We start from the raw sequence: 20147 nt of genomic DNA, 5'->3' as shown, positions 1-20147 counted from the left end.
TTGCTCAATAATTAAATGATTTTACTTGTGTTATTTCTCTGGTGAAAATGTTATGGAGGAGAACAAACATGAGTATGGGGAATGACCTCTGAATCAGCTTTAAAACTACTTTAAAGCATTTCCCCCTTTTACATAGAATTAACACATTTATTCTAACCTTATGAACTTTCTTCTTTTACTTTTTTTTTTTACTTTTAGTTTGAGATAATTTTAGACTCACATGGAGTTGTAAGAAATGATACAGATACCCTGTACTCTTTCAACAGTTTTCCCCCAATGACAACATCTTACAAGACTATACGACAATATCACAACCAGCATATTGACATTGATACAGAACATTTGCATCACAGCAAGAATTATTTTTATAGACACAGCCTTTTTATAGTGTTCCCTTCCCCCTACTCAACCCTTAGCAACCACTCCATTCCTATAATTATTCTCCATTTCTATAATTATGTCATTTCAAGAATATTATATAAATGGAATCATATAGTATGTAACCTTTTAATTTTCTTAACGTTTATTTATTATTGAGAAACAAAGAGAGACAGAGCATGGGCATGAGAGGGGCAGAGAGAGGGGGAGACACAGAATCTGAAGCAGGATCCAGGCTCTGAGCTGTCAGCATAGAGCTCGATACAGGGCTTGAACTCACAAACCATGAGATCACGATCTGAGCCAAAGTCAGACACTTAACTGACTGAGCCACCCAGGTGCCGCCAGTATGTAACCTTTTATATTAGCTATGCACTCATCATAATTCCCTGGAGATCCATCTATTTTGTATACTAACATTTCATTAAAGTTTATGTATGTATGAATGTACATATATAATATGTACATATCTATTATATGTATATATATATTATTATTTTTAAAAATAATCTCTATACCCAATGTGGGGCTGGAACTCCCAACCCAGAGGTCGAGAGTCGGATGCTCTTGATCCTGACTGAGCCAGCCAGGCGCCCCAGTTCATTCCTTTTTAATGCTGAGTAGAATTCCGTGGTATGGATGTACCATAGTTTTAACCATATATCCACTGAAGAATATCTGGGCTATTTCCAGTTTAGGGCTATGATGAATAAAACTGCTGTAGATATTCATGTACAGGTTTTTGTGTGAACATAGCTTTCCTCTCTAGGGGTAAATGCCCAGGAATGCAATTGTTAGGTCATTGATAGTTACATATTTAGTTTTTAAGAAACTGCCAGTCTGTTTTCCAGAGTGGTGGTACCATTTTATATTCCTGCCACAGTGTGTGGGTGATCCAGTTTTTACACATTCTTGCCTTCTTGCTGAGTATTTTCATCATGGAAGGAGCTCTTCCATGTAAGTTTTAAAATAATCTTGTGTCAGATATCTTTTAGGATATATTTTAATTAATTACTTTTGATATTTCCACTTTTGGTGTGCTTCATTTCTTCTTGTGAATTTGAGTTTACCATACTATAGCCTTTCTTTGCAGTCTGAGGACTTCCTTTCACATTTCTTTGAAGCAGGTCTGCTGTCTCCATTGTTTATGTTGACAAATCAGCCAGTAATTATACTAGTTTTTACCTGTATGTACATGTCATTTTTCTCTTGCGTTCATGTTCTTCTTTGTCTTTCACAGTTTAACTGTCCTTCAGTTGTCAACAATTGTCCAACAATTTCCCTGTCCTTCTTGGTTAATTGAGCTTCTTTGATCTATAGATTAATATTTCTCTGCAGATTTTGAAAGTTTTAACCATTATTTCTTCAAGTGTTTTTCTGCCTGCCCTTTACCTTTCATTACTTCTGTTGTGTATATATTTTTTTTAAATTAATCTTTGAGAGAGAGAGAGAGAGAGAGAGACTGAGCGCGAGCAGATGAGGGGCAGAAAGAGAGAGAGACACAGAATCTGAAGTAGGCTCCAGGCTCTGAGCTGTCAGCACAGAACCCGCGAACAGTGAGATCATGACCTAGGTGGCTCAGCCTACTGAGTGTATTTTGAATCGCTTAATTTTGTCTCATGGGTCTCTGAGTCTGTTCATTTTCTACAATCTTTTTCATCTCTGTTCTTCAAATTGGATAATTTTTGCTAATAATCTTTAAGTTCACTGATTCTTTCCCTGCTATATTGAATTTTTGTTGAGCCCCTTCAGTGAATTTTTTATTTCAGTGAATGTAGTTTTCAACTCCAGAATGTCCTTTTTTTTCCTTAAAAAAATTTTTAAAATGTGTTTGTTGAGATTCTCTATTTGTTGAATCACTATTGACATGTTTTTCTTTAATTCTTTAAGCATGATTCTCTTTAGTTGTTTGAACATATTTGTAATAATTGCTTTGATGTCTTTGTCTGCTAAATGTAGTATTTGGGGACCCTGAAAGACCCTACTGCCTGCTTTTCTCTTTCCTTAGTATGAGTCACATTTTTCTGTTTCTTGGCATGTTTCATAGTTTTTGTTGAACATTGTACTATTAAGATAATGTATTGTAGCAACTGTGGATTCTAATTGCATCCTCCCTACCCCTAAAGCTTGTTATTGATGATTTTTGTTTGTTTAGTAACTTGCCTAGAGTAAATCTGTGAAATCTATTTGTCTTATCTCCGCTCAGCTTAGTATTGTTGTTGGTTTTATTTATTTTTTATTATTATCAAAACATTTTTTAATGGTTATTCATTTTTGAGACAGAGAGAGACAGAGCACGAACAAAGGAGGGGCAGAGAGAGAGGGAGACACAGAATCCGAAGCAGGCTCCAGGCTCTGAGTGTCAGCACAGAGCCCGATGTGGGGCCCGAACCCATGAACCATGAGATCATGACCTAAGTTGAAGTTGGACGCTTAACCGACTGAGCCACCCAGGCGCCCCTTGTTGTTTTTATTTTCAAGGCTGGCTTCCTAGTGGTCACCCCTTATGTCAGCCAGTGATTGGTCAGAAATTTTGCTTTTTTGAAAATTTTTTTTAATGTTTATTCTTTGAGAGAGAGAGAGAGAGAGAGAGAGAGAGAGAGAGCGCATGAGCAGGGGAGGGGCAGAGAGAGGGAGACACAGAATCTGAAGCAGGCTCCAGGCTATGAGCTGTCAGCAGAGAGCCCAATGCGGGGCTCAAACTCACAAACCGCGAGTTCATGACCTGAGCCAAAGTTGGATGCTTAGCCAACTGAGCCACCCAGGTGCCCTGGAAATTGTGCTTAAATACATAGAGCCAGTAAGACTTTTTTCTTCTGCTGAGAGATCTGTGTGTAGGTTGGGGAATGTATTCAATGTTCAGGCCGTTTTCAAGTTTGTCTCAATTTTTATGTTTCCCCAAGACTTGTTTCTAGCCAGGAATGTGTGGATAGTATGGGAACTCTGTAGTCTCTGCTACCCATGCATGCAGCTTCTGTTTAGCCAGGAATACATGGGAAGTTTATGAACCCCATTTATGGCTGTCTCTCCTCCAAGATCTCTTTGTTCAGTCTGCTGCTAATCTGCCAGTGGGCTTATTTCTTGCCACAAATGAGACTACAACCTCACACTCTTGTGGATAGCTTCAGAATTTTCCCTTTCACTTCTGGGCATAGCTTTTCTGCTCTCCACTCTGAACCATCTCAGCCATCTCACTCAGCATAGCTGCTAGTTTTCATAGCCTACACAACTGCCCTCGTGGAACTGTCACACTGCCACAGTGATTTAACCGATGGGGGAGGATGAGTAAGGGCCACTGGGCAAGGAAACAGTGCCACAGACTTCCACTGCTTCTAAGTTTGGTAGATTTTCATGAAAAAAATGCTTCTCAGTTTATTGCATGCCTTTGGTCAATTTCCAATAATTTGACATGATGTTTTTTGATAGTTTTTTATTTGCTTTTGTAGAGAGAATTTGCTAAACTCCTTACTCCAGCATGCTGGGAGCTTCCTTTGCTTGCTTTTGGTGTTTTTTGAAATGTTTATGTATCTAGTTTTTCATATAAAAATGTACAAAATATTGCATAAGAAGCATGTTATTTTACAGTCCATTTAAATTTGTTCAAGACACTACCTTTTAGTTCATCTAATAAAGATTATAATTAAATGGAAATTTAATCTTTTTATTGTTGCAGATTTCAAGTGCCACCTATAAAGACAGGAATGAGGAATACAAAAGACAGTTCACACACTTACCTGATACAGAGAAGCTGATAGCAGGTAAAACAGACAGGAAGTTGCAAAAAACCATTTTACTACCTCATTATCAAAAGAGAACTGACAAGTGACAATATTTGTAGAAAATTTGAGCCTTCGTGCTAGACAGAAAATATTTTTTAAGATAAGCAGCATGTTATTCTAATTAGACAATGTAAAACTAAGTTATAATTTGGGGAGGAGTGATTTCTGACTTATAAAAATATTCGGTACTAGCTAAGAAAAATAGAGCTAAAAGGAAATCATTGTCACAATTTCTTCTGGTGCTTGTTTCATATGGTTTTGTAGGAAAAATTTAAATTTGCTGTTCAATATATATTAACTTTCCCCGGAAAAAGGTACTCCTTAACAGATTATAGAGCCAATTTTGTAAAATTTTCTGGGGCTATATTCTTATTCGTGTAATCCTTCTTTTTAAAGTTTGTTTGTTTATTTATTTATTAAATGTTTATTTTTAAGAGTTTAAGGGGAGGGCAGGGGGCAGAGAGGGGGACAGAGGATACAAAGTGGGCTCTGTGCTGAGGACAGCAGTGAGCCTGATGCGGGGCTCGAACTCATGATCTGTGAGCACATACCTCACTGAAGTTGGCTGCTCAACCAACTGAGCCATCCAGGTGTCCCAAGTTTATTTATTTAGTTTTTAGTAATCTCTACACCCAATATGGTGCTTGAACTCATGACCTGGAGATCGAGTTGCAGGCTCTCCCAACTGAGCCAGCCAGGTGCCCCTCATGTAATCTTTCAGGTAGATTTTGTTTAAATAGACTTGAAGAGGAAAACTGTAACTATTTTTCTTACAAAAGTGCTTAATTTTTGATATAAGCTTAATATGTTTTTTTTTATAATCAAAATATAAAACTAGGTTTTAATTTTAGTATATATTTCATTTAAACCATTTATTCATAGAAATTTCTGATTTCTGGTACTGTTGGGCAGTATTCAACACAATGTAACTGAATTTCTGTAGTTCAGCTCAGTACTTTAAATATCATAATGAGTTAAAACAACTTCTAAGAACATTTGAAAGCAATGTATTCTCATGACAAAATATTTAAATGCTATATAAGGGCATATAATGAGAAGTGAGTGGTCCTTCCAACCAAGACTGTTCCAACATACTTTTTGGGCTGTATAGCCACTTAGAGTAATTTCTTACGTATATTTCGAGAAGTTTTCTGTAGGCATTTCAAGGGGTATATATGTATATTCTAACAGAATTTCTTTTTATTATTTTTTATTTTTTAAGTTTATTTATTCATTTTGAGAAAGAGAGGGAAAGCACACATGCAAGTGGGGTAGGGACAGAGAGAGAGGGAGAGAGAGAATCCCAAGCAGGCTCTATGCTGTCATCATGGAGCTCGATGCAGGGCTCGATCTCAGGAATCATGAGATCATGACCTGACCCAAAATCAAGAGTCAGAAGCTTAACCAGCTGAGCCACCCAGGCATCCCCCCGCCTAAGAGAATGTCAGTGGGAACATACTGTGTTTACTCTTTGAACCTTGTTTAGAGCTCTTTTTATTAGCCTTACTTAAGGAATTACTTCATTCTTTTAATGCCTGCCCATATTCAACTAAATGAACTCTGTACTGCAATTTATTTAACAAATCCTTTATTGATGGACATTTTGATCACTTCCTGTCTGTTACTATTTCCACTAATGTTGCATTGAAACTTTTACATTTGTTTTAGCACATATGTGCACACACATTGTAAGATAAATTCTATGAAGTGGAATTGTGGTAAAAAGGTAATAAGTATTTAATAAGTTTCCTGTTGCCAAGTTACCCTCCAAAAAGTCTGCACCAATTTGCATTTTCATCAAAAGTGTATGTGAGTACCTGTTTTGCCCCACCTCAGGAAGTTTGCTTTAGTAAAATTTGGTAGTTAGAAATGGTACTTAATCATTGTTGAAATATGCCATGTCTTTAATTATAAAGGAGGTTGAACATCTATTTATATATGTATAAACCATTTGTATTTCTTTTTCTGTGAACATTTCATAAACTCTGCCCATTTTTCTGTTTTTTTGTCTTTTTCTTAATTTGTAGTAGCTTGTTAGATGTTTAAAAAACTAGATCTTTTCATGTGTGTTGCAAGTGTTTCTTTCCAGTTTGTCACTTGAAATCAAGTGACTTTTCAAGGAAACCTGTGTAAAATTTATCATACTTATCACTGCCTTCTTGAAAGAATTTAATCTGATAATGTAATGATACATATTCATTATAAAACATTAAAGCTCTGCAGAAAAATATAAGGAAAAAAATTGAAAAGTATTGGTAATCATAACACCTACATATAAATTTAGTTCATATTGTTTGTATAGCTTTCTAGGTATTTTTCAGTATGTGAATTTGTTTTAAAAAATTTACACTTTTTAGTTTTCTCTCACTGATACAATGAACCTGTTTATTGTATAAAACTTGCAAAATACAGACTTTTACAAAGTAGAAAACTAAAACCAGGTTTAATTGTACCAAGCCACAGACTGAGAGAAAATAGTTGATAATCACATATCTGATTAAAAAAAAAATCCTTGTATTTAGAATGGAAATAAAAGTCAACAATAAGAACACAAACAACCCAATTAAAAAAATAGGTAAATACACTTTACCCAAGATATATATGGAGGACAGATAAGCATGTAAAAAAATCCTCCACATCAATTATTATAGGGGAACGCACATTAAAAGCACAAGTAAACTACCTGGCAGTGAGAATTGCTAAAATTCACAGCAACAACAAAACAATGGACAGCAGCAAATGAAGATGAGGCTGCAAGGCTCTCATCTCCTGGTGGTGGGAATGCAGGCTGGCGCAGCTGCTTTCAAAGGCAAGTTGGCAGTTTCTTGTAAAGTTAAACATGCACTTAACTGTATGACCTGGCAATCCTAGTTATTTTCTCAAGTGAACTGTAAGCTGATGTTCACAAAAGTCCTGTACATGAATGTTTATAACATCTTTGTTAACAATGGGTAATAACCAAGATGTCATTCAACTGGTGAATGAATAAACAAACTGGCACATCCATATAATGGAATACTATTCAGCAATAAAAAGGAACAAGCTATTAATATGCATTGCAACATGGATGAATCTTCAATACATTTTCTAAGTGAGAAAAACAAAACTTAAAAGGTTACATGTTTTATGATTCCATTTATTTGACATTATGAAAAATGCAAATATATAGGGATGGAAAGCAGATTTGTGGACACTGGGAAAGGAGAGTGGTTTCACAAGGGTATTTTTACAGTGATGGAATGGTTCTATATGGTACTGGGGTGGTGGTAACATAATTGCATTTGTGAAGCCTTTATAGAGGTAACTTTATTGTATAAAAGTTGAAAAAGTCAACCAGAATATCAGGAGATCCCAGGTTGAAATTCCATCAGTAAGAAAAGGATCTAACTATATTACATACAAGTGACATATTGCACTCAAGGATGGGTTAGCATATATACATCTATTCCCTAGCTCTGTCTGTTGCTCGAGCCTAGAAACAGTGATACCTCAGTAAGCAGTCAGCATGTCCAGGACCCAGATATTGGTCTCTAAATACCATCCCCAATAAAAGGAATGAGAGCTCCTTGAAGAAATGGTCCATTCTGGGGCTGGGGCAGTGAAAATATGAGTGGCTGTGGAGTAGCTTATAGTGCCAGAAAGTAAGGAAGTGCTAAAAAAAAAAAAAAAAAAAAAAAAAAGCCAATTCGAAAGAACTCCCAGTGGTCAAAGAGAGAATAATTTGAGCAATAAAATAAATAATGATATAACCTGAAGAATAAAATATCCATGAGTATATATTGATAAAAATAAATGCTTGAATAATTAAGCGTATGGGGAAGAAGACACAAATCTCCCTTCAGTGGTATCTCCAGGTAATTTATATGCACGTTAAAGTTTGAGAAGCACTGATCAAGGTAACACAAGTGCCAAACCTAAGGGTAAGAGCTTACTAGGTTCTTTTTCTCTGTACATAAAATACTGATGATGAAGAGGGTCTTTAAAAGATAACCAATCCATGTTTAGTTATACAACTGATTTCACCAGTGTGATCCCATGTCTAACATCCTGTATGCTGATAAACCACTAATTTTGCTAATGAAAACCCTTTTCTGTGTCTCTGCTAGTTAGCCAAACATTTGTTGTTAAACAGTAATAAAGGTAGCCTAAGGGCTTCTAGTAGCTCCTGAAGGAGTGTAGTTCTAATTAAATTGTTAGGTGACTTATCCCAAGTATGAATCCCTGATTAAACAACTAACTATCCCTAGAATATTTCTAAACATCTACTTTAGCTGGAGTCCACATTTTCACTCCTAATATTCATTTGTGCCTTCTTTATTCTTACTCTTCTTATTCCTGGCCAAAGAAAATGTTATGTTGGAGAAATACAATTAAAAACAAAATACCCTACCAATCCAGAAAACCTCTCACAAAAGTAGAAAAGAAAGAAAATAGTTTTATTATTGAATAAGCATTCAACTGGAATGAGATATGCTCACAGGTAATCTGTAAAAGAGATTGTGAAGAGAGACAGAAAGAAAATCTCACCCTTTTATATAGCCAAGCAGATACAACCCTTTACACATGTTCTAAAGATGAGTGATAACTAGTCCTCAAGTAAGAGGACATGATAGTACTGTCTGTCACACACAATTTCATCATAAATTCACCTGATAATTGGGGCTACTATCTGTGTTAGTTAACAGGCTTTATGCAAAGGAAAAATAAACTCGTATCTTTATGACAAGAGTTTGTTTTGCAGCTTGGAGCAAGTTGCCCACCAAAGTTAAGCTCCTACCCTATTACAGAAACTGGGAGATAGGGGGCTATCTCTCTTGATGTTTACATTTCCAAGAGATGGCTCCTAAGTCCTTGAGAAACATTCCTGGATTGTAAACCTGGCAAGGGGCTTATTTTGTTTTTAAAAAGATTCACATGTATCTCAAAGAAGCAAGAAAGAATTTACAAATTTTCTGAAGAAAATGCTTAAAGAGAAGTGAGGAGGGAGTCTTTTTCCCTTTTTGCACTAGGGAAAATTAATTTTTTTTCTATTTGTATTTACCTTTACAGTTGTCTCAGGTAAAAAGCAAACAGAACAACATAAAAAATGTTAAGTGTGAAAAAGGAGAATGCTTATCTTTTATAATTTAAGTATTAAATCTGAAAGCAATCCTAAAAATATTCCAAAGACTCTTGTATTATTTATTTATTTAAAGTTATTTATTTTGAGAGAGAGAGTGAGAGTGTGCTCATGTGTATGTGCACATAAGTAATGGAGAGGTAGAGAAAGAGAGAGAGAGAGATGGAGAGAGAGAGAATCCCAAGCAGGCTCAGTGCTGTCAGCACAGGGCCCAATGCAGGGCTCTAACTGTGAGCCGTGACATCTTGACCTGAGCCGAAACCAAGAGTCAGACGCTTAACCTGCTGAGCCATCCAGATGCCCCCAAAGAGTCTTTTTAAAAGCAGTGTTCCCATTATGGGGCTCCCAAAGAATACTTTGGGATGTGTGTTTCCTGACATGATTGTTTAAAAACACATTTTTAAAATTCACCTCCCTTATGGATAGATATGCCTAAATTCTTTGATAAAACTATAATAGGACATCTTGTTTATTTATTGTACAACCTTACTGTAGAAGTATATGGTGCTGATTCACTCTATCTGTATTTCCATAACACTTGGTACATATTTCCACTGTATCCTTCATTATACTATAGTTATTAAAATAAATCTTTAAGAATAGGAGCCATTTAATTTTTCTGAAATTGATTATGCAATAGCTAGTAAGTTGATGTTAACACACACATCAAAGTGACCTATGTTGCTTGGTTAATTTACTTAATTTTATTCTAACTTTCTAGTCACAAATTATAAAGTTATAAATCCATAAAACATTTTTGATAAACATTTTCTTATCCCATTCTAGATGAATCAGATTGTCATTTGACTCAAATCAGGTAGAATATTGCCTTCTGAAATGACAATTACATGTTTATCAGTAGGGAAATTGGGAGTAGAAAAAAGTAAAATTTCCTGCCTTAAATTTTTTTTCATTTCCTGCATAGGCCATATTGCTAAGAAGCCATTTTATAAAAAATAAATTTTATTGAGGTATAAGTTTATTACAATAAAATACATCTGTTTTAGGGAAGCCCCCCTCCTTTTTTTAAAGTTTTAAAAAATTTATTTATTTTGAGAGAGAGAGAGAGTGTGTGTGTGTGTGTGTGTGTGTGTGTGTGTGTGTGTGTGTATGTGAGTGGGGGAGGGGCAGAGACAGAGGGAGAGAGAATCCCAAGCAGGCCCAGTGCTGTCAGTGCAGAGCCTGACACAGGGCTCGATCCCATGAACCGTGATGACCTGAGCCAAAATCAAGAGTTGGATGCTTAACCGACTGAGCCACCCAGGTGCCTTGAGGGAAACCCTTTTTTAAACCACTGAAAAAAGTCTGTCAATCTGTGTCAAATAGTCTTTGGTTAAAATAATCCAGTTGGTTGCTAGGGCTTTGAACATAGTTAATGTAAAATAGTGCATTGGTTCTCATAGTGTGGTGCACAGACTAGTAATGTTAGCGTTACTTGGGCTCATGTTAGACATGAAACTCTTCACCCTACTCCAAACATATTTAATCAGAAACTCTGGGGAGGGGCCTACCAATCTGTTTTAATAAGTCTGCCAGGTATTTCTGATCTGAAATGTGAGAAGCATTAAATTAATAAAATGTTTCAGTGGCTTATATAAAAATTTCAGGACACCTCAAAGTGACCTTTAGCCCAATTCCTGTTTTAGAGATGTGTACTAGTAATGAGTAACTTAATCTACTTAATTATTTACTAAGATTTTGGGGGCATCTCAGTTTTCTTTTGCTGAAGGAAACATTTTGAAAGACTGAATTACTTGGCTCAATTTTTAGTATTTTAGTTAAATTAGAAATTTAATATGATGAAATATAAATATTTTGAGATTGATAACCTTAACAGCTTTTTCCTAAAATTGCTAATCACTTCATATAGTTTTAAAATTTATCAGGTAAACCAAATATCATAGCAGATCTTTATATCTTGAATTATTGATAATTTAGCAATACTGTTTACATCAGCCAAAGAGCCAAATCTAAATTATGATATTAACTTACTGGTAAATAGCAGCATTTACCAGAACACTCTTGATTTTGCTGGATTTTAGCGCTGAGGCAGTGGGGATCAACTTTGAAACTAACTTAAAATGTATATAATTTTTGTAGTAGCCCTTGTCCCCTCCCTCACCCTTTTCCAACGTCTAATTAATCACCAATTTTCCATCGGTAGTACCTCCTAAATATCTCTGAATCTAACCACTTCTTTCTCTTACTACTGTCATTTCTTGGTCTGAGCCACCATCAGTTTTCCCCTGGACTTCCAACTCATTTATCTGAATCCATATTCACAGTGTGAAAAAAGTAGTCTTTAATAATGTACATCTGATCATGCCCCTTCTACTTAAAACTCATCAATGGCTTCTCATAAAGTCCACAGTCTACTGTTGTCTGTGAACCTTATATGATCTAGCTTTTCCAGCTTCTCTAGCTTAGACATCTTTATATAGTTACTGAAATGTGCTGTGTTTCTTTCTGCACGGGGTCTTCACACATGCTGTTTCCTTATGGTCCACCTGACCATTTATTGATTTTTAGATCTCAGTTTAAAGACTACTTTTTTCTGGAGAACTTTCCTGATATACTCTCTCCCTGCCCAATCCCCCCATATCTGTGTACTCCTTGTTATATTCTCTCATAGCTTTCTCTACACTTTGATCATTATACTTCCTTTTGTAATTCTTTCATTGTATACCTTCTCTTATAGACTGTGTTCCATGTGGGCAAGGTACATTTTTGGTAATCCTGGTTTCCAGCAAAATAGCTGGTGTATGATGCCCAAAGTATCTGAATGAGTGAGTGAATAAACGAACAAACAATTGAACAAAGAGTGATGACTTTTCATGTGTTAAAGTAATATAAGGTTATAAAGTTGCCAGATTTTTGTGAATAAGCTGTTCCTTATCCTTGTGTATCTAGATTATGCTTGTGCTCTTCAGAGGGACATTTTGCTTCAGGGACGTCTCTATCTTTCAGAAAACTGGCTGTGTTTCTATAGCAACATCTTCAGATGGGAAACTACAGTAAGATGTATTTTGATTTGACTTGTTGATACAAATAATTGCATAGATAGAAATATATATATAGTCCTCCTAAAAACAATGTACTTTAGATTCCGAAGTAAATTTATATATATTTGTATATCTGTACTTTTATATGCGCGTGATATATTTATATATCGTAGAAGTGTGTAATCTATTTTCTTAATACATCAAGCTCCATTTGTACATATTTAATACAGTTGGAGAAAGAGATTTCAGGTTGAAAAAAGCTTGAACATACATCCATTTGACTGCCAAAATCATGTCTGATGTGACAGACTGTCTGAATTTTGTTTGTGTGTGTATGTGTTAATGTGGAACACGAACACCCACATGTCTTTTCACACTCTGTCCTAAAGTTAGAGATAAGAGCTGAGGAGGAAATTACTGCTGGGGGAGAACGTCTGACTGCTTACCCTATTTTTCTCAGAGAATGCAAGCATGTGGTTATTAACTCCTTCAGGTTTTTCAACGGAATATTCCGGATTAGATTGATTCCATACTTCGTATTTTGTGCTGCATATGTTTCAGAAAAATTCATTTAATAATTTTTCATTCTTTCACGTGTTTAGATTTGTATTGCATTAAAGAACATAACCTTCATGACCAAGGAGAAAACTGCTCGACTCATCCCAAATGCTATCCAGATTGTTACAGAAAGTGAAAAGGTGAAAAACTTTTCTACCTTTGCCTTATTACATAACGTGGAGAAAATCTGCATCATACTGATTCATCAGTGTTGGTGATGTAGGCAATTCTTCTTGGAGTTAGGAATTTGTAATAGAGATATATTGTATTTAATACTAAATTTCTGTGTAGTTAAGTACTCACTGATAATTAAATGACTGCTAACAATTTTTGTGCTTTATAGTTCACAGAGAACTTTCTCCCATATTTTTCATTTCTTCTTTATAAGAGGTAGGTAGGGTAAACATTACCAAAACATCATTATTTCTAAATGCCCTAATAATTGCATGATATTGTGTAGTCAATAATACCTGCACAGTAGCAACTAATAAAAACAAATGGTTCTGGTGAACAGAGAGATTTGGGTAGCATACAAGTAAACACGTAATCATTATACTATTTTTTTTAGGATGGCAGTTAGGGTAGCAGTTATCTTTAACTGCCATTGTTTTTATGATCCTGCCTACAATATCTGCCATTTTGTAGTGGGGATATATGAAGAATCTTTCTGTACCCACCTGGAAAATTGATTAGGGCTCTGTGTGTGACATTAGAAGCATAATGCTACTTTCAACAATAGCCAAATTATGGAAAGAGCCTAAATGTCCATCAACTGATAAATGGATAAAGAAATTGTGGTTTGTATACACAATGGAGTACTACGTGGCAATGAGAAAGAATGAAATATGGCCCTTTGTAGCAATGTGGATGGAACTGGAGAGTGTTATGCTAAGTGAAATAAGCCATACAGAGAAAGACAGATAACATATGTGTTCACTCTTGTGTGGATCCTGAGAAACTTAACAGGAACCCATGGGGGAGGGGAAGAAAAAAAAAAGAGGTTAGAGTGGGAGAGAGCCAAAGCATAAGAGACTCTTAAAAACTGAGAACAAACTGAGGGCTGATGGGGGGTGGGAGGGAGGGGAGGGTGGGTGATGGGTATTGAGGAGGGCACCTTTTGGGATGAGCACTGGGTGTTGTATGGAAACCAATTTGACAATAAATTTCATATATTTTTTAAAAAAAGCATAATGCTGAGAAAGCAAAAGAGATAAGGAAGGAAAAGAAGGAAAGTAGGGAAAAGGGAAAAGAAGGGAATGAAAGGGAAGGAAAAGGAAGGAACCACAGAAGGAACGAAGGGAGGCAATGAAAGGAAAAAGAGAGAGGAAAGAGAAGCAGGGGAGAGAAACACTATCATGACACTGAATCATTGTAATGATACTTTTAAATCTTACAGTTTCTTTCCAATGCACTTTAAATTTTATTTTTATTTACTTATTATTTTTTATTTTTTAAAGTTTATTTATTTATTTTGAAAGAGAGAGAGTGTGAGCAAGGGAGGGGCGGAGAGAGTTGGAGAGAGTGAGAATACCAAGTAGGCTCCTTGGCATCAGTGCAGAGCCCAAATTGAGTCTTGAACTCATGAATGAGATCATGGACCTGAGCCAAAATCAAGAGCCAGATGCTTAAGTGACTGAGCCACCCAGGTGCCCCTATTTTTAAATAATCTTATCCTTCTAGAATACTCCCCAGTACAGTACAAAGAACTTATCCCCTTGGAACTATTTGAGAGTAAGTTGTTACTCTGAAACCTCATTACTCCAGATAGCAAACCAAATATCCTAGCATGTATTTCCAACAAAGAGATTCTCCTGCATAAGCGCAAGCTGACCATCAAAATCAAGAAATTACCATTGACCATTACCATTGTTCAATCCTCAGACCTTCTTCAGTTCCCCCAGATATTCTAATAACATCCTTTATAGCAATTAGATGCAGTTTAGAAATACATAATTACTTTTAGTTGTCATGCTCTTTAATTTCCTTATTCTGAAATAGTCTCTTAGTCTTTTTTGACTTTTGTGCCCTTGATACTTTTAAAGATTACAGGTGTTATTTTTTAAGTTATCCCTCAATTGTGTTTGTTTAATATTTCCTTGTAACTAAACGTAGGTTATGCAATGTTGACAGAAAGTGACATGAAAGTGATACTCTGTTCTTTACACTGCATCCTATCAGATGGCCCATGACTTCAGCTTCTACCATTATTGGCGATATTCACTTGGATCACTTGATTAAGATGGTTAATCTGCCAGACTTTACTGTAGTCTGTTTTCCTTTGTAATAATATTTGGTGGCAAGCTACTCTGAAACTATATAAATACACAATTCTTCATCAAACTTTAAATTTATTCATTCATTTACTTATATCAGCATGTCCTCATAGTTTCTTGTTTTATTCAGTGAGTTCTAATCCATTACTAGCATTATTTATTTTGATGCTCAAATTGTCCCAGATTTGGACAGTTGCAGGCCCTTAAGGTGGCTCTGGTGACCTTCTGACTATTCTTAGTATTGTTTGAGCATTTCCTTGCTTTTTGACATAAGGTGTTCCAGGCTTTCTCTGCCTCAGCCCTGGAATCAGTCACTTCTCCAAAAAGTTCTCATTCTTATATTTTTTTAATGTTTATTTATTTTTGGGAGAGAGAGAGTGAGAGTGTGCACATGCACATGAGTGGGGGAGGGGCAGAGAGAGAGAGAGAGAGAGAGAGAGAGAGAATCCCAAGCAGGCTCCATGCTGTCAGTTCAGAGCCCAGTGTGGGGCCCAAACCACGAGATCATGACTCAAGCTGAAATCAAGAGTAGGACACTTAACTGACTGAGCCCCCCAGGCCCCAGTTGTGATTTCTTCTAAGGGAAGACTGATATTTAGAAGCCAGTGTATTCATTGCTATTGGGGTGTCATATTCCTGAGCCCTTTAAATAGTAAGAATAAGGGTATATGTAATGTATATATAATTACACACCCATACACATAATATACACACATATATAGCCATTTGTACATCAGTGTCTTTCTACTTATCTGTCATAAACCAAGAATTCACTCTGAAATCTCTAATTCCTGTCCAACACTACAAAGTTCAGTTTTGTTTCCTCCCTTTGATATTTGTAACTCTCTTCGCTGACTGAGAAGCCAGGCTCCCATTATCCTCAATATATTTACTTACTTTATCAGTTGACCTCTATGTAATCAAACTTCATTTCTTTGCCACTCCTTCCCCACATGGATGCCCTTTTACCTGACTTGGTTTCTGACACTTTCCAGTCCAGTTGCTGCCCATCCCATCACGACACAGGTGCTCTCACCATGTGAAAGCACTCCTCACTCTGCTTGGTCTGACATCCTATGCCAAGCACCTTCCCGGGACTCACTTTACCCTATGCCAGGTCAACCCTCTAAAGGGATGCCCTCCATTCCCTGCTTGTGCTCTGATATCCTGTGCCAGTCTGTCACTGTGTGTGGTTGCCACCCTCACCTCTTCAGGCTCTGACTCCCCAGCACAAAACCACCCTCATGGACTCTATCACGCTGTGTCACCCTCACCTGCTCCAGCTCTGACATGCTTTTGTAGGCTGCTCCTGTTCATGGTCACACTCTGCCATGCTTGGGCTCTGCCACCCACACCAGTCTACCTCTTTTCATGGTCACCCTTGATGGGCTCTGACTTGGGCCCCTCACCGTGTTCTTGTTCTGAAACCATGCTCCAGATCACCCTCATATATGGAGGCCCTTCTTACCTGCTTGGTCTCTGATACTCCATGTAAGGCAACCCTTCTATGTGGACAACTTCCTCATTCTTTTCGGGTTTTGACATTGTTTTGGGCTACTGCAGCTCTTTTCTCCCTCCGCTCCCCTCCAGTGTGGATGCCTCCTTCAATAGCTTTAGGACTGAGCTGTTGAGGAAGAGAAGAAGAGCTAAAATAAGCATAGTCTTAATTTTATAATTAATACATGAATACATTGCATTCCCTAACAAAATCATCGTTAAACAGTTTTTAAACTAGCATCTTGGTCCATGCCATAACCCCCAATTCCATTTATTTATGTTTTTTTAGAGGCAGACACTGTTACCAGTTTGGTATGTATCTTTTTAGACTTTCTTCCTTTGTGTATGTATATATAAACATATAGTTGTATGTATGTATATACATACACACATATAGTTTTGCTTTTTTTTTAATTTTTTAAATTTATTTTTTAAATTTACATCCAAGTTAGTTAGTATGTGGTGCAATGATTTCCCACAACCCCTCCAGTAACCCTCTGTTTGTTCTCCATATTTAAGAGTCTCTTATGTTGTTGTCCCCTTCCCTGTCTTCATATTTTTTTTGCTTCCCTTCCCTTATGTTCATCTGTTTTGGTTCTTAAAGTCCTCCTATGAGTGAAGTCATATAATATTTGTCCTTCTCTGACTGATTAATTTCACATAGCATAATACCCTATATATTTATTCACTTAGCATAATACCCATAATAGTTCCATCCACGTAGTTGTGAATGGCAAGATTTCATTATTTTTGATTGCCGAATAATACTCCATTGTGTATATATATATGTGTGTGTGTGTGTGTGTGTGTGTGTGTGTGTGTGTGTGTATATATATGTATATATACATACCACATCTTCTTTATCCATTCATCCATCAATGGATATTTGGGCTCTTTCCATACTTTGGCTATTGTCGATAGTGCTGCTATAAACATTGGGGTGCATGTGCCCCTTCTAAACAGCATACCTGTATCCCTTGGATAAATACCTAGTAGTGCAATTGCTGGGTCATAGGGTAGTTCTACTTTTAATTTTTTGAGGAACCGCCATGCTGTTTTCCAGAGTGACTGCACCAGTTTGCATTCCCACCAGCAGTGCAAAAGAGATCCTCTTTCTCCGCATCCTTGCCAACATCTGTTGTTGCCTGAGTTGTTAATGTTAGCCATTCTGACAGGTGTCAGGTGGTATCTCATTGTGGCTTTGATTTGTATTTCCCTGATGATGAGTGATGTTAAGCATTTTTTTATGTGTCAGTTGGCCATCTGGTTGTCTTCTTTGGAGAAGTGTGTATTCATGTCTTTTGCCCATTTCTTCACTGGATTATTTGGTTTTTGGGTGTTGAGTTTGATAAGTTCTTTATAGATTTTGGATACTAACCCTTTATCTGATAGGTCATTTGCAAATATCTTCTCCCTTTCCATCAGTTGCCTTTTAGTTTTGCTGATTGTTTCCTTTGCTGTGCAGAAACTTTTTATTTTGATGAGGTCCCAGTAGTTCATTTTTGCTTTTGTTTCCCTTGCCTCTGGAGACTTGTTGAGTAAGAAGTTGCTGTGGCCAAGGTCAAAGAGGTTTTTGCCTGCTTTCTTCTGGAGAGTTTTGAAGGCTTCCTGTCTTACATTTAGGTCTTTCATCCATTTTGAGTTTATTTTTGTGTATGGTGTAAGAAAGTGGTCCAGGTTCATTTTTCTGCCTGTCACTGTCCAGTTTTCCCAGCACCGCTTGCTGAAGAGACTGTCCTTATTCCATTGGATATTCTTTCCTGCTTTGTCAAAGATTAGTTGACCATACGTTTGTGGGTCCATTTCTGGGTTCTCTCTATTCTGTTCCATTGATCTGAGTGTCTGTTTTTGTGCCAGAATCATACTGTCTTGATGATTACTGCTTTGTAATACAGCTTGAAGTTTGGGATTGTGATGCTTCCTGCTTTGGTTTTCTTTTTCAAGATTGCTTTGGCTATTCGGGGTCTTTTCTGGTTCCATACAAATTTTAGGATTGTTTGTTCTAGCTCTGTGAAGAATGCTGGTATTATTTTGATAGGGATTGCGTTGGATATATAGATTGCTTTGGATAGTATTGACATTTTAACAATATATGTTTTTTCTATCCAGGAGCATGGAATGTTTTTCCATTTTTTTTTGTGTCTTCTTCAATTTCTTTCATAAGCTTTCTATAGTTTTCAGTGTATCGATTTTTCACCTCTTTGGTTTGATTTACTCCCAGGTATTTTATGTTTTTTGGTGCAATTATAAATGGGATCGATTCCTTGATTCCTCTTTCTGTTGCTTCATTATTGGTGTATAAGAATGCAACCACTTTCTGTGCATTGATTTTATATCCTGCAACTTTGCTGAATTCATGGATCAGTTCTAGCAGTTTTTTGGTGGAATCTTTAGGGTTTTCCATATAGAGTATCATGTTATCTGTGAAGAGTGAAAGTTTGACCTCCTCCTGGCTGATTTGGATGCCTTTTATTTTTTTGTGTTGTCTGATTGCTGAGGCTAAGACTTCCAATACTATGTTGAATAACAGTGGTGAGAGTGGACATCCCTGTCTTATTCCTGACCTTAGGGGGAAAGCTCTCAGTTTTTCCCCATTGAGGATGATATTAGTGTTGGGTCTTACATATATGGCACTTATGATCTCAAGGTATGATCCTTCTATCCCTACTTTCATAAGGGTTTTTATCAAGAAAGGATGTTGTATTTTGTCAAATGCTTTCTCTGCATCTATTGAGAGGATTATATGGTTCTTGTCCTTCCTTTTATTGATATGATGAATCACATTGTTTGTTTTGTGGATATTGAACCAGCCCTGCATCCCAGATGTAAATCCCACTTGGTCATGATGAATAATTTTCTTAATGTATTGTTGGATCCAGTTGGCTAATATTTTGTTGAGGATTTTTGCATCTGTTCATCAGGGAAATTGGTCTGTAGTTCTTCTTAGTGGGGTCTCTGTCTGGTTTTTGGAATCAAGGTAATTCTGGCTTCATAGAAAGAGTTTGGAGGTTTTCCTTCCATTTATATTTTTTTGAACAGCTTCAAGAGAATAGGCATTAACTCTTCCTTAAATGTTTGGTAGAATTCCCCTGGAAAGCCATCTGGCTCTGGACTCTTGTTTTTTGGCAGAGTTTGATTACTAACTCAATTTCTTTACTGGTTATGGGTCTGTTCAAATTTTCTATTTCTTCCTGTTTCAGTTTTGGTAGTTTATATGTTTCTAGGAATTTGTCCATTTCTTCCAGATTGCCCATTTTATTGGCATGTAATTGCTCATAATATTCTCTTGTTTTATTTCTGCTGTGTTGGTTGTGATCTCTACTCTTTCATTCTTGATTTTATTTATTTGGGTCCTTTCCGTTTTCTGTTTGATCAAACTGGCTGGGGGTTTGTCAAGTTTGTTAACTCTTTCAAAGAACCAGCTTTTGGTTTCATTGATCTGTTCTACTGTTTTGTTTTGTTTGTTTTTTCATTTGCTTGTTTTTGGTTTTAATAGCATTGATTTCTGCTCTAATCTTTATTATTTTCTGTCTTCTGCTGG

The 20147-nt window shown here is 36.5% G+C and overlaps 1 protein-coding gene across 3 annotated transcripts in view; it reads left to right on the top strand.

The window, feature by feature from the left end:
- GRAMD1C (GRAM domain containing 1C) overlaps nucleotides 1-20147 on the top strand; it is a 104055-nt gene that overhangs the window by 16917 nt on the left and 66991 nt on the right. For all 3 annotated transcript variants that reach the window (XM_025913385.2, XM_086675384.1, XM_086675386.1), the window contains exons 3-5: nucleotides 4052-4136; nucleotides 12187-12290; nucleotides 12881-12976. In XM_025913385.2, coding sequence (XP_025769170.1) covers nucleotides 4052-4136; nucleotides 12187-12290; nucleotides 12881-12976 — 285 coding nt within the window. The remainder of the gene's footprint in view (nucleotides 1-4051; nucleotides 4137-12186; nucleotides 12291-12880; nucleotides 12977-20147) is intronic.

The sequence above is a fragment of the Puma concolor genome, chromosome C2, assembly GCF_028749965.1.
Source record: "Puma concolor isolate L17-30 chromosome C2, mPumCon1.1.hap2, whole genome shotgun sequence".
Taxonomy (NCBI): Eukaryota; Metazoa; Chordata; class Mammalia; order Carnivora; family Felidae; genus Puma; species Puma concolor.
Note: the sequence above shows the minus strand (reverse complement) of the source record. Positions and strands in the feature narration are given on the sequence as shown.